The sequence below is a fragment of the Crinia signifera genome, chromosome 6 (genome assembly GCF_055691185.1).
Source record: "Crinia signifera chromosome 6, ASM5569118v1, whole genome shotgun sequence".
NCBI classification, from domain to species: domain Eukaryota; kingdom Metazoa; phylum Chordata; class Amphibia; order Anura; family Myobatrachidae; genus Crinia; species Crinia signifera.
Window position 1 is genome coordinate 47,041,153 of NC_139222.1, and position 15,006 is coordinate 47,056,158.

Consider the following 15,006-nt stretch of genomic DNA (forward strand, 5'->3'; position numbering starts at 1 on the left):
TGACCCTGGAGCATTACTGCTTGCAGAAAAGATTAAGGCAGCGGCAGAATATGCAGTGGAAGCAGAGGAGGAAGCTATTAAAATGGCAACCAGAGTGTCCACAGTCTCCATTAATGCCAGGAGAGTGCTTTGGCTTAAAGCCTGGGAAGCAGACAATGAGTCCAAGAAGGCTCTGGAAACATTAGCCTTCAAAGGAAAGGTACTCTTTGGTACCGAATTAGAGGAGATTATAAAACAGGCCACGGGCGGCAAAAGTACATTCCTGCCGGCCTCCTCAGCAAAGCAGACGTCCAGATTTTCTGCTTTTAAGCCGTCCTTTCGGCCCTCCCCTAGAGGTGGTGCGTCCTTTCGAGGACAGTCTTTCAGGGGAAGGTTTCAGTCCTCTAGAGGCAAGACACAAAAGTCAAAATTTGGCTCTTTTCACAAGAAGCCTGCCACAAAAGGAGAGGATAAACCCTCTGCATGACTGTCAGGGGCTTCGCCCGACAGTGACAAAAGTGGGGGGGCGTCTCACACTCTTCAGGGACGCTTGGGCTTCTCTAGACCAGGATGCCTGGGTGTTAGATATTATAACACAGGGTTACAAAATCCCTTGCAGAGGGCCGCCCATGAAGAGGTTCATCCCCACATCCTTACCAAAGGAGGCACGGCTGCGTACAGCTCTTGTGAGAGCAGCTCACTCCCTTTTGGAAAAAGGGGTGGTTACACCAGTCCCCAGGGCAGAGTGGAAGAAAGGCTTTTACTCCACGCTGTTCCTGGTGCCCAAACCAGACGGGTCTTTCAGACCAATACTAAATTTGAAATCCCTAAATGTTCATTTATGGGTAGACCATTTCAAAATGGAGTCCCTACGGTCAGTACTCCTGAGTCTGGACCAGGGAGAATTTTTGGCGTCCATGGATGTCCAGGACGCATATTTGCACGTTCCTATACACCCGGAGCATCAGACCTTGTTGAGGTTTGCCATAGGAGACCTGCATTTACAATTCCGGGCGTTACCCTTTGGGCTAGCAACCGCGCCAAGGGTATTCACAAAGATAATGTCAGTAATGGCGGCGGTGCTCAGGCTCAGGGGAATCACAGTAATACCCTATTTGGACGATCTCCTGTTCAAAGCAGAGTCAGCAGCCATGCTGCAGAGTCACTTGGCAGAGGCCATCAGTTTTTTGCAGGCTCACGGCTGGATTTTAAATTTGCAAAAATCTCAGTTGGTACCGTCACAAAGGCTCCAATTCTTGGGAGTCATACTGGACACCCATCTTCATCGGGTATTCCTCCCGGAGGTAAAGGCCAGGGATCTGGTCACCCTAGTCCAGGAGATTCTCAGGGCTCAGAGCATTTCAGTATGGAGGTGCCTCAAGCTCCTGGGGAAGATGGTGGCGTCATTCGAGACGCTTCAATTTGCCAGGTTCCACTCTCGGAGGTTCCAATGGAACATTTTGTCAGCCTGGTCAGGAAACACTTTGACCATGAAATCCGAGATGATAGTGCTGTCTTCGGACACCCGAGAATCCTTGAAATGGTGGACAGAAGTAGATTCCCTTCAATGGGGTCGGTCATTACAGACCTGGGACTGGTTGATAGTAACTACCGACGCCAGTCTCAGGGGCTGGGGGGCAATAGTCCTGGATCTCAGGCTTCAGGGCCTGTGGACGGCAGAGGAATCAGCGTTACCAATCAACATCTTGGAGCTGAGAGCTGTCTGGAAAGTGATTTCCTTGGCGGGAGACAGGTTACAGAACCTCCCTTTGAGGATTCAGACCGACAATGCCACAGCTGTGGCGTATCTGAATCACCAGGGAGGTACACGCAGCAGATTGGCCATGTGGGAGGTTTCCAGAATCTTCCTATGGGCGGAACAGAATGTTCCAGCTGTATCGGCTATATTCATCCCAGGAATAGAGAATATAGAAGCCGACTTCCTGAGCAGGGAGGAGCTCAAGGAAGGGGAATGGAGCTTACACCCTCAGGTGTTTCAACAAATCACTTCGATGTGGGGAACTCCGGATGTGGACCTGATGGCATCCAGGATCAACCGTCAAGTCCAGGTTCTATGCCAGAACAAGGGATCCACTAGCGGAGGCAGTGGATGCCATGACTATTCACTGGCAGGGAGATCTCCTTTATGCATTCCCACCAGTACCAATGTTACCGAGACTTTTGAAGAAAATACAGGGGCAGAAGGTTCCAGTGATCTTAGTGGCCCCAGATTGGCCAAGGAGATCCTGGTACTCGAGGCTTCAGAGGTTGTCTGTGGACTCATGGCGTCTACCTCTGAGACCAGACCTTCTAAGACAAGGCCCATTCAATCACCTGGATTCAGATCGATTGATTTTGACGGCCTGGCTATTGAAACCACCATTTTGAAAAGAAAAGGGTTTTCTGAGGCAGTAGTACAGACGATGATAAAAGCCAGAAAAGCTGTATCTTCGGCAAATTATTATAGAGTCTGGAAGACTTACATTCGATGGTGTGAGAGAAGAAAGGCTCATACATCTCATTTTAAGCTATCAAGAATGATGGAATTTTTACAAGATGGTTTTTCATCGGGCCTAAGCCTTCAGTCACTGAAGGTACAGATTTCGGCCTTGTCCATCTATTTCCAGAAAAAGATAGCCATTTTGCCGGAAATTCAAACCTTTTTACAAGGAGTATCCAGGTTGAAACCTCCATACAAGCAACCAGTAGCACCTTGGGATCTATCACTGGTTTTGGAATGCCTTCAAAAGGCACCTTTTGAACCTTTAAGGTCGGCTGATTTTAAGTTTCTCACGTGGAAGCTAGTGTTTTTGTTAGCAGTAGCATCTGCTAAAAGAGTTTCAGAATTGGGAGCTTTGTCATGTAAATCTCCCTTCTTAATTTTTCATGATGACAGGGCTGTTTTAAGAACAGTGCCTCAGTTTTTACCGAAGGTGGTATCTACCTTCCATTTAAATCAGGAGATAGTTCTACCTGTGTTTCAACCCCCAGAGGGTTCTAAGAAAAGGGACAAGTTGAGAACTTTGGATGTTGTGCGTGCCTTACGCATATATGTGGACAGAGTGAAGAGTGTCAGGAAGACTGACACATTGTTGGTATTGTACGACGTACACAAAATTGGTTGGCCTGCATCTAAGCAGACTATTGCTAGGTGGTTGCGGTCTGTGATAGCCTTTGCATACACCAAAATGGGTAGACCAGTACCGGCCAAAATAAATGCGCATACCACCAGGTCAGTTGCCACCTCTTGGGCGGTTCGACATGGGGCCACAGCTGAGCAGGTTTGCAGAGCTGCCACTTGGTCATCTGTTCACACATTTGCCAAATTCTATAGATTCCATGAGTTCGCGTCGGAGGACGCATCATTCGGGCGAGCAGTGCTGAGAGCTGCAGACCTGAGCGTACCCTCCCAAAGGACCGGCTCTGGAACGTCCCAGTGTTGAGCTGTGTCACCAGGACCATTGAAAGAGAAAAAGGGATTTTTGTAAGAACTTACCGTTCGAATCCCTTTCTCTGATATGGTCCTGGTGACACAGCGATCCCTCCCTTACGCTCAGTAAGTATGCCAGAAGTTTCATGATGTTCATGTTAAAATGGTTAAAGGTTAACAGTTTTCTGTTATAAAATGTGCATATAATATGTGCAGGCGTTTGTACTGAGTTATGTATTCCAGTGGCTTTGAAAGATTGAACTGAAGAGTCCAGGGATGCAGTAGGGGAGGAGCCTACCCTCTAAAACTTTAGGATAGGTGCCTGGCTCCTTCGGACCCTCCTACATCCCAGTGTTGAGCTGTGTCACCAGGACCATATCAGAGAAAGGGATTCGAACGGTAAGTTCTTACAAAAATCCCTTTTTTGCCTCTCCTTCCTCTGGCTTACACAAGGAACTGGGAAACCTACAGAGAAGGGAGGGGGCAGAGTGGGGGACATACAGTGAAGGAGGGTCAGGCTGGGGAACAAACAGTGAATGGAGGCAGTGATGGCCATTCAGAGAAGGGGGAGCAGGGACAGGCTGGGGCACATACAGTGAATGGGGGCAGAGTGGGGGACTATTCTGATGTGATTAATGATTCAAAGAATGTCAGGCTGAATGGTCGGCCCCCCACACATTTACACTTCACCAAATCTGGCCCTCGTCGCAAAAAGTTTGGACACCCCTGCTTTAAGCTCTCATATCAATGCAACACCTCCACATACTTCTCTGCTGTTAGTGCATCTTCCAGCTCTTCCACAAGTGAGGAGCTGTTTAGCTGGAGCAGTGGTAGAACCAGAGTGAAGTAATAAGTAAAATAGTGACTTGAAATTGAATACAATAGAGGACAAGTACAGGGTACATAAACATACCTGCATCAGCAGAGGACACTGAAAGAAGTATCAGCGTGGCAGAAAATTGAAGGATTTGGTGCCATCAAAAAATGGTTAAGTAAGAGAAGGAAAAGCACACAAGAGAAGAGGGCCCTGTGTGTGTTTGAGAGCTTACATTATACAGGGGAGGCATAACCTGAATAATGTTGCACTACTTTGTGGTGTAACATGAATAGTTACTATGATGTGGCTATATTCATTCCAGATGAGATCATACCCATTAGTATTTTTGAGGGGAAGATGGGAGGGGCATTGTTCGATACTAATGCTTTTTCTGGTGCAGGGCACTAAAATTTCTAGTTGTGGCGTTAAATACTAGAGATTCTGTGCTTTCCCGACATGGTATTTCAAAATGCAAACGTTTCCTCTGCCCTCTCATTTTGTTCAGGAGTGGTGCATACCAAGAATTTCCTCCCCAAAAAATCATGAGTTTTTTTAAAATTTGAATTGCAGATGACATTTGTGGAACAACCCAGTTCACACCTAATTGACTTGACCCCATTATTTGATATTTTAAGAAGAATGTTGTGGTGATTAACTAGAAATGGCAATAAAGTATGATCTGCTCTATCTTAACAGAACCTGACATTCTAAAAATACTGTTCTGTCACTGGGACTGATTCAAATTTAGAGCGATGTGCTGGAAATGTGGCCTTTCAAATTTCCGCAATTCTTTTTGAAATTCAGTTTCAGACTCCAGTACAATTATTGGAACAATATCATGCATTGGGTTTCTTCTACTGATTTTTATTTGTGTAACAGGATTGTTGGTTGTTAGTGAATCCTGATAATACTTTGATATGTCCTAATCCTCAAAGGACAACTGTGGCATAGTCAAACAAATAGACTTCTAATTTGAGATTACAAAACACTTTTATGTGCGAAAACTTGCCATTGTCCTGGATGGTTGGTTGACACTTAAACATCAGATACTAGTAAGCCTGCTCAAAGCGAATGCTTCTAAAGCTCGTAGCTGTAGTCTCACTTGCTGCCAACAGATGGCCGTGTTTCACTGACACTAGACATATATTTTGATCATCCATAATCAAATATTCATTCTTTCATCTGAGGAACATCGGCAAAATCGGTACTTGTTTCCTAGCACGGCGCCCATCGCATCGCAGACCATAAGGCATACAATGGTATGCGATGCGATGTTACGAGATGGCAGCCAATGTTATACAATTTTAAATTGTATACCATCGCATTGTATGCCATATACAATGGTATACGATGTAAAATTGTATAAGCACCCTAATGGGTGTTTTCAATGTTAGAAGATAATTAATGGTATAAGCACCGTAATGGGTGCTTACTATGTTAAAAGCACCCCCAACGCCACCCCCACTATCAATGCCAACCCGAAGCGTGGCGGGGTATGAAAAGGTCTGAGGACGGGTACCGCTGCGCTCGCCACACTTCGGGTTGGCGTTGATTAGTGGGGGTGCATTTAACATTGTAAGCACCCATTAGGGTGCTTATACAATTTAAAATCGCATGCCATATGACCGCATACAATGCGATGAGATGTCATACAACTTAATATCGTGGGCACTGTGCTAGGAAACAAGTACCCAAAAATTAAACCCTTCCCTTTGAATATCTGCCAAGAGTCATACATGCATTGCAATATACTCTACCTTGATCTCTAGCAAAAGAACTGTGACACTTGCAAAATTAATCTGCCAGGTAATTTACTAAACGGTCCCATTCCAGCCACAAAACACCCAATAGTTTCAAGAATTACTGGCTTTCAATGCCCTACATGACCAGGGCCCAAAGTATCTGGAACAGCTTCTGATTCTGTATTTATCAGCTAGATGACTGATATTAAAATTAATCTTTAACTGTATCTAGAATCTCCTGAATATAATCTGGGGATCGAGCTTTTAGCATGCAGCACTGTCTCTATGGAACTTTTTCCCAGCACAGTTTTAGGTCGATTCACGACAGGTCACAACTATTTTCGGTATTTATGTTAGTTGGGCGCCAACTAAACTATTTGCTTAGTTTTCCACGGGGCTCGCCACACTATATAAAATCAACTCCATGCCAACATGGATAATGGCGGTATGAGCGCACTAACTATAGTGTATATAAGTACCCTATATTCTTATCGAGGCCCTTCTAACTCCGACTAGTGTATTTTTGCTTTCACCCAACCTGGGATATGAGCAGAAATCCGACAAATCTGCTGCACTTAAAACAATACTGTTTTAAGTGCGGCGCAACTTTAGTCTCGAGTACCAGCATTCAAATTAGCAGCCTGCTGATTAGATAAGCCGTGGTAGCTTATGCTGTGTACACACCAGGACGACTAGGGCCCGATCCCCTCAATCTAGATCCAATTCCGACCAATTGGATGTAGATTGTGTGCTGATTGGGCCCTTTTCTGTCCTGGTGTGGACCGATTACGATCCGATGCGCGGTCCCGCGGGTCGGTCGGTCGTTATTGAGATCCTACCTGCTGCAGGTAGGATCTCAATGACGACCATACAGCCGGGTGCGGGTCACCATCGGATCGGACCCGCTCACGGTGCACATGGTGAGCGGGTCGTGCCCCCCCCGCGTCCTGGTGTGTACCCTACATAAGTCCTGGCACTCGTCACTGTGCAATGTATTAAATTGACCCCTTTGAGAGGCTTTCTTGTTTTCTCATATATTTGCCTCATACACACTAAATGAGGCCCCGCCGACGTAGATATTAGCAATGCCAGTGGGGAAGGAATAGATGGGGGCATGGCCATCTTTAACAAGGATTCCCTTGTCTGTACCTAATCTTAACTGTTTGCCAAGTGAATTTGTCAAAATAGGTGTGAAAATTGCCAAGCGAACAATTTTTCATTCATTGTAGTGACCTGTAATGTTTAACTTATGTAGGAAACAATCTTTTTTTTTTTTTTTTATTTATTTTTTAACTTTTTTCATGGTAATTTATGACGTGAGATGCTGAAATTTTTAGTGGATGTTTTGCACATCTCACAGATGTTGGATTTAGTCCCTTTTAGTTATCTCCATGCTCTTTTCTGAAAAGCATTTTAGTACTTCATTGTTTCTGTAGCTATCTATTTAAACACCTTGACTACGATTTATAATTAAAATGATTAATTTAAAGTAAAAATGCAGACACTTTGGTACACACACTTCCATTCAAGATCAGACAAGTTTAAATGGTATAATTTGGTAAATATACATTCTTCTCTATAAATTGTTAGACGTTCAAATATCACTTCTCACTATGCCCTGCACTTTAGTCTGGTTTAACTGTTTCATGTTTCTGATTCTGGCACTGAGTAGGGTGCAATAAAGCAATCCCAAAATGATTTGTGTAGCACAACCTAAATTGGGAGCCGATTCCATATGATTTAGATGGACAGTCTGTGTGGTCAGAAACAGGGCTGTGGAGTCGGTAGATAAATGTTCCGACTCCTCGTACTTCTGATGCCGACTCTCCGACTCCTCTGTATTAATATGCAAATGTATTTGATACATTCCTTGAAGGAAAGAAAGGCAACATACATATTATTACTACAGAAACTAGAGGCTGGGAAGCCAACAGTCTACTGCAGCGGTTCCCAAACTGTGCGCCGCGGCTCCCTGGGGAGCCGCAGCGCTGTGACAGGGGTGCCGCGGCACTGTTTCTGCAGCCATGTGGATGAGTGAGAGCAGCCAGTGTCCCTGCAGACTGTTAGCGAGCAGCTGCGGGGGGGAGTAAGTGCAACCAGTGCCGTGGCCAGTGTCCCTGCAGTAGCATTTGTGTCTACAGGAGGGAGCGGTGGTTATCGCCAGGAGGGAGCGGTGGAGTAAAGGCGGCCAGTGTCCCTGCAGCCGCATGTGTGTGCACCGGAGGTGAGCTCCAGGAGGGAGTGGGGGTGAGCACCTGGAGGGGTCGGGCAGTGAGCGGGATGAGTCGGAATGAGCCAGCAGCAATGAGCAGGTGGCTGCTTATCTGTGACCTGAGTCAGCCGGTGACAGGGGGGGGGGGGGGTATTTGAGCAGTTACTTGTGACCGGCAGTGGCCCCGGGAGGAGAGGGGGTGAGCATGTGGCTTACCTCTGTGCCTGTAGTCAGACAGTGGTGGCTTTCTGCAGGTAATCTACAGGTATATGAGTGTAACTGAGGTGCTGCATAGTTGGGAACTGAAAAGGGCGATTTTTTTTTGCAACCATACATGCACATGGCACGCTGTCCGTACAAAGACAGCCAGCGAAATAATTGACACCCTGCGGCGATAACAATGCATTTTCTGGGATTTTTCCACAAAACGCAGGCCTTCTCCAGATGTTGAGAGGGAGGGCTGCTGCCATCAGCAGCGGCTGCTTTCTGCTCACCGCCTTTCCAGCGCTGAGTAAGTCTAGACTTACTCGCGTTTGCTAGAAGTGGGAAAATCATTTGATGGTGAGTTATTTTCCCCCTGTGTGCATGGTTGCAAACATGTTTGCAGCCATGCACAGGGGTAGGGGATTGAGCTCAGCGGGGTGGGGTTAACCTGCTAGCAGGGCTCCAAACACTCGCAGCCCAGTGAGCAGGTCTGAATTTTTTCTTGGATTTATGTGTTATTTTTACAATCACGTTAATAAAAAAAATTCCTTATCTAAAGACTGATAGCATTGTTTCAACCCATCTACTTTAAAAATAGGGATGTTTCGGTAATTTTTTGGGGTTAAGGGTGCCTTGAAAAAGTCATGGATGCCTTGGACTGAAAAAGTTTGGGAACCACTGGTCTACTGTATTGAACAGTTTAAGCCAGGCATGTCCAACGTTGGCCCTCCAGATGTTTTGAAACTACACATCCCAGCATGCTTTGCAATAGTTTTAGCATTCTCTAATAGCAAAACTGGGATGTTTTAGTTTCATAATAACATGCTGGGATGTGTAGTTTCACAACATCTGGAGACCTATATACAAGGTGCAGTCTTGACAAAAGTGCTTGCGGGCACACAAACGTCGGCTTTGTTGCACATGGATTGATTTACGCTGTTCTATAAATATATCTTTAACCAAGACCCCCTGAGTGACGCGGATTATTACCTACATTTATTTATATATATATATATATATATATATATATATATATATATATATATATATATATATATATATATATATATATATATATATATATATATATATATATATATATATATATATATATATATATATATATATAAATAAAGCGCACAAACACAAAATATCCTGGGCAATAAATAGGATAGTGTGGCTGTAACTACCAAAGATGGTGGAACGGTTTAAAGCAAAAAAAAAAAAAAACAGTTGAAACAAGATTGAATAGAAAATGCAGCACCCGGGTAGTCTGCATCCGGTTCAAGTTTGCATGCAATGTATCCACACAGTCCGCTATGCCAAGGAAAACACCAACACGTTTTGAGCTAAACGTAGGTTTTTTTCAAGGTTCTTTGTGTGTGGGTGGTCTGGCATATCTGAATTTTATACCACTCTGTCCTGATAGGGCGCCTCGTCATGCATTCTTTGTGTGTGGGTGCATCGTCATGTCAGTTCTTACATCCAGAAGTCCGGCTGTAAATTTGTTCCCCCCGGCCTTCTGTATTAAACGGGGGCATGTTCGATGGTGGTACAGGACGGGTGGTCATCTCGATGCGGTGTACTTGTGTGCCGGCTGGACCGCCCATCACACTTCGCCATCCCGCACCTCATTGTCAGTCCTTCCGCCCATAGTTAGTTTGGACTCATGATCTGCATCTGAATAACATCCGTTGTCAGTGTATATTTGAATGAACAATTAAGCTGGCCATACATCTACACATTTATTGTCAGATTGGGCTGGTTGGAACAAAAACCTGGTAATATCCGAATGACAGTTTGTTCACCATTTGCTTTGAAATGCTGGAAAACTGACAGTCATTTGCTCTCATTCATTACCAGGTTTTTGTTCCAACCAGCCAGATCAGACAATCAATCTGTAGATGTATGGACAGCTTTAGAAAAGGGACTCCCCAGATTCATATCGAATACACTTTTGTATTAAGTGCCAATTTACAGCATAACAATATATAAAATACAATATTATTAAAATACAATTTACGATTATAGATAGGGACCCAAAGTAAGGAATAAAAAGATTAAATGTGCAGGGGGCAGACTATAAAAACCATTTAAGCTCAAAATCTTCATTTAAACCATGTGGTTTAAGTGTATTCAAATCATAATAAATTAAATCCACATTTTTTTCTTGGACCAATTTTCTAAAGTCTATTACAATTAATCATTATACCTTAATCTGTGCATGCTGCCTTTTTTTTTAAAGCTCTGGTCCTTTTCTGGTACTGTATGGTGTTTTAATTGTATTTCCTCAATAACTAAATGAAGATGAACAATTTGTCAGACTTGCTCTAATTATGTTTTCTTGCCTTTCATTCCTGGCCTGCAGTTAGTATGGGAGATATTTTCTGTGTTTTTTTTTCTGGCCAATTAAAGATTTGTCATGCAAGCAGCCAGGAATGGAAGTCATCTCGGGTTTGTGGGACTGTCTCTTAATTGTTTTAATTTGGTGTCTCTCCCTCTTTCTTTTCTCTTTCTCTTTCTCTTCTTTCTCTCCTTTAGCTTAGGGTCTCTTTCTAACCTTTTATGGATGAGCCTGAGTCTGACAGCCCGGCCAGTATCTTGGCCTCGGTGAGAGCGCAGGAGGCACAGTTTGAGCTACTGTCTCGTGCTCTGGAAGAAGAGAGGAGACACGTCACTGCTCAGCTGGACCGGGTGTGGGTGACCCCCCAGGAGGCCACTCCCCCCCTCACCAATGGCACCCTCACCCGTCGCCAGCAGGTAACTTTCAGCATGTCTGGAGCAATGCCCTGGTTCATCTGGATTTCCAACTAACATTGTCCATGTTAATTCTTGAAGTAAATTACATTTGTCATAATAAAGATTTAACAAAACCTTCCTATATCTCCTTTTTGTTACTCTGCCACTTGGACTTGAATCTTTTGTGACACATTAGTGTTTGCTTTTCACTGTCTTCTTGTTAAGCTTCAGCCTTTGAAAACAGTGAGAACCAAGACACGTGTACACTGTTGGTCCCCAGTGCAGTAGGGAAACATTAGGTGATGTTATAATATGTCTCATTTAGGGGTAGATTTATTAAGCTTGGTGAAGTGATAAACTGTCTGGTTTTATCCCCGTCCAATTAGCTCCTACCTGTCATTTTTCAAACCAAGACCGTAACTGGCCGGTGATAAACAGACAGTTTATCACTTTACCGAGCATAATAATAAATCCCCAAAATAGCATGCTCTAACGCTGACCTGTGCTGTAACCCAGACAACCATTAAGACACTAGTGCTCCACAGAAAGCTTCTGCTGGAAATTTGCCATTCCAGGAGATAAACAAAATCCTGTCCTACCACTCATACCTACGACACTGTGGTCTTTGCTTTAAAGCAAATAAGAAGTGTCCAACGGTAAAAATGCCGCTGCATAGCCTTGATGAAAAACATATTAAAAAAGAGTGCATTTAATTAAGATTGCACTGGGACTAAACCAACATTAGAGTTGCAACAGTACGCAACCATTTTTTTACAGCTCTATCCCAAATTAGAAACTCTATACTGGGGTTCTGTATATCTTACAACCGTCCCAGCTCAGAAACAGACATTGGGAGATGTGGCTTGGCCTTTTTGCAGCCATTTTGTGTGGTAAATATTGTATGTAGTGTTCTTATGCATCACATATAGTTAAACCCCTACATTACTCATAATTTCCAACATGTGGTTACCACGAGCAAACAGCTGTAAAACCTGTGTAAAAAAAAAAAAAAAAAGAGAGAATTCCACTGCCCAAGGATCATTGATCCTCATGGTCTAAACATTGTTTTTTGTTCACTTTTTTTGACTGTATTATATAGTCATCTGCTCTGGAATTTCTGCTATGGCAGCCCTTTTGCGTTTAACATACTGTGAACAATACCATATATTCATATCTTTACATAATAATGGTGAAGGTGGTTTGCTTGGAGATCCTCTAGTTTTAATGCAGTTTGCCCACAGTGAGCACACCATAGTATGTTCGAATAAAGGTGCCCATATACACTAGTAAGATTTATCTTCAGATCTGGCTGGTTGGAATCAAAACATGGTTATGGATGAGTGACTGTCATTTTTTCCAAGCAAATGGTGAACTGACATTTGCTCTCATCCATAACCATATTTTTGTTCCAACCAGCCAGATCTGAAGACCTTAAGAGAGATATTGTTAATTTTGTTTTTTTGATAGGTGGCATTTTACAGAAAATAAAAAGTATTCTGTGCAAAGCTATGGTCTGTCTGATCTGGGTTGCAGAACAGTGTGTCATTTACATTCATTTAAAGCACGCAGAATATAAGGTGCTATGCATGAAGCATCAATGCTTGGAGGTGCTCTGATTTTCCCATATGAATCCGAGCTATTGCATTTTACTGATACACAACACTACCGTTTTCAGGGGCTGTGAGTGGAATGTGGTTGATGGGTAGACCATCAACAGGTTGGTAACAAATGATCAACACAGACCCAAGGTCGACAAGAGATTTTTCTTCTTCCTTTTATCATACTTTACCACCTGATTGGGAGTGGTAAAGTGTGCCGAATGCAGCAAGGTGCCTGGCCCGGAGCATGGCGAGTGTACACTGTGCACTAATTTGGGGTCCATGTGATTGAAATGTACAGCAATAAAACATGTTTATCTTTTTATGTGTCAACCTTGTACATGTTGACCATTTTGTGTCACCTTATTGATTGTTTACCCAGACAATGCCGTGGGTTGGTAGTCCAGGACCAACTCAAATTATTAATGGTTAATTATTTATAAGCAAAACCAGTGCTGGTGGCTGCCAATCATAAAATGTGTACAAACAGAAGCCATTCCTGACCTTTTCCCTATAACTGACCCTAAGAATCGCATATAAATCCAATCTAATTAAAATAATTTTGCCCTGGGGGTGCCGCAAAAAAAAATTGGTACTTGTTTCTTATCACGGCCACAATCGCAGGCATCGTGTGCCTTAACTTTAAGGCACACGATGCCCGCGATTTCCTTTGATAAAAACAGTACTCGGGTACAACGCGTCGGTCATGTGCCTTAAGAAGGCACACAACGCGACCGACGCGATGCCCACGATTTCCCCATAGGCTTCAATGTTAAAATATTTAACATTGAAGCCTATGCGATGGACCTGATTTCTCCATAGGCTTCAATGTTAAATTATTTTAACATTGAAACTGAGTCCATTTAACATAGTAAAACATGGGAAAAGGCCGAATAAGGGCCATTTCTCATTGGCTATGGCCCCGTCATGTGTGTAAAAAATAATGGCCCCCCCATTGTGGCCGCCACCCCCACGATTAACGCGAACCCGAAGTGTGGCGAGCGGCGGCAGTGCGCGTCCTCCGACCTTTTCATTCCCCTACTATCCACGTCGGCGTGGAGTTGAGAATAGATTAGTGTGGCGAGCCCGAAGCGTGGCGAGCGGACGCTGATACCTGTGAAGCCCGCGAGGGGACGCAGGGATCTGTGAAGGTATCCGCGTCCCCTCGCGGGGCGCGCTGCGCTCGCCACACTAATCTATTCTCAACTCCACGCCGACGTGGATAGTAGGGGAATGAAAAGGTTGGAGGACGCACACCGCCGCCCCTCGCGGGCTCGCCACGCTTCAGGTTTGCATCAATCGTGGGGGTGGCGGCCACAATGGGGGGCCATTATTTTTTACACGCATGACGGGGCCATCCCCAATGAGAAATGGCCCATATTGGCCCTTTTACCATTTTTTACTATGTTAAATGGACTCAGTTTCAATGTTAAAAAAATTTAACATTGAAGCCTATGCGATGGACCCGATTTCTTCATAGGCTTCAATGTTAAAATAATTTAACATTGAAGCCTATGGACACGATGTACCCGATTTCTCCATAGGCTTCAATGTTAAATTATTTTAACATTGAAGCCTATGGAGAAATCGGGTACATCGCGTCGGTCGCGTCGTGTGCGTTTTGGTATGCACCCGACGCGACCGACACGATTTTTTCCGACACGACCACCACGATAGAAATCGTGGTGGCCGTGCTAGGAAACAAGTCCAAAAAATTCTTATACTCTAGGGTGCCGTGATTAAAAAAAGATTGGGAACCCCTGACTTAGTCCATAACCCTGTGAATGGCACTTCCTCCCAGTTATGTATCTATGATCTGGCCTTTTTTTGTCCAGATAATGTTGGAATGCTTTATTTAAACAGACTATATAAAATGTGTTATTTCTTGATTTAATATTCAAAAGCTGAAATTTCAGCTATGAATGTTCTTTTTTACAGTATGAAGAACTTATTCTCCCTACATATTCTATCCCAGTTCTTCTGTTTATTTAGAGAAGCTGTGCACTATTTTTGCATTGGCGACTTGAGTTGACAGCAAGTTCTCCCAGGGAGGGTGTTGCAGCTGGTTCCTGTGCACATTTGAAATCGAGCATTCTCTGTTTCTCATCCAGTTCATTAGAATGTAATTCCCTAGTGCACAGGTTCTCAAAGTCCTCAGGACCCCCACATGCATGTGCATGTTTTGCAGGTCTCCTTACAGAATCAAATGAAATAATTCGCTCCACCTATGGATCTTTTAAAATGTGTCGGTGAGTAATGAGTGCACCTGTCGGGTGACCTGAAAA

General features: G+C 43.9%; 1 protein-coding gene across 7 annotated transcripts in view; it reads left to right on the forward strand.

Moving 5' to 3' along the window:
- The window catches only part of CTNND1 (catenin delta 1), a 101,811-nt gene that overhangs the window by 34,215 nt on the left and 52,590 nt on the right, over positions 1-15,006 (forward strand). For 6 of the 7 annotated variants that reach the window (XR_014444367.1, XM_083146115.1, XM_083146116.1 and 3 more), the window contains exon 2: positions 10,926-11,144. The exons of the other annotated variant lie outside the window; for it this stretch is intronic. Coding sequence is in view for 5 of the 6 variants with exons in the window: in XM_083146115.1 (XP_083002241.1) it covers positions 10,950-11,144 (195 nt within the window). In the remaining variant the exon portion in view is untranslated. The remainder of the gene's footprint in view (positions 1-10,925; positions 11,145-15,006) is intronic. 7 annotated transcript variants of the gene reach the window in all.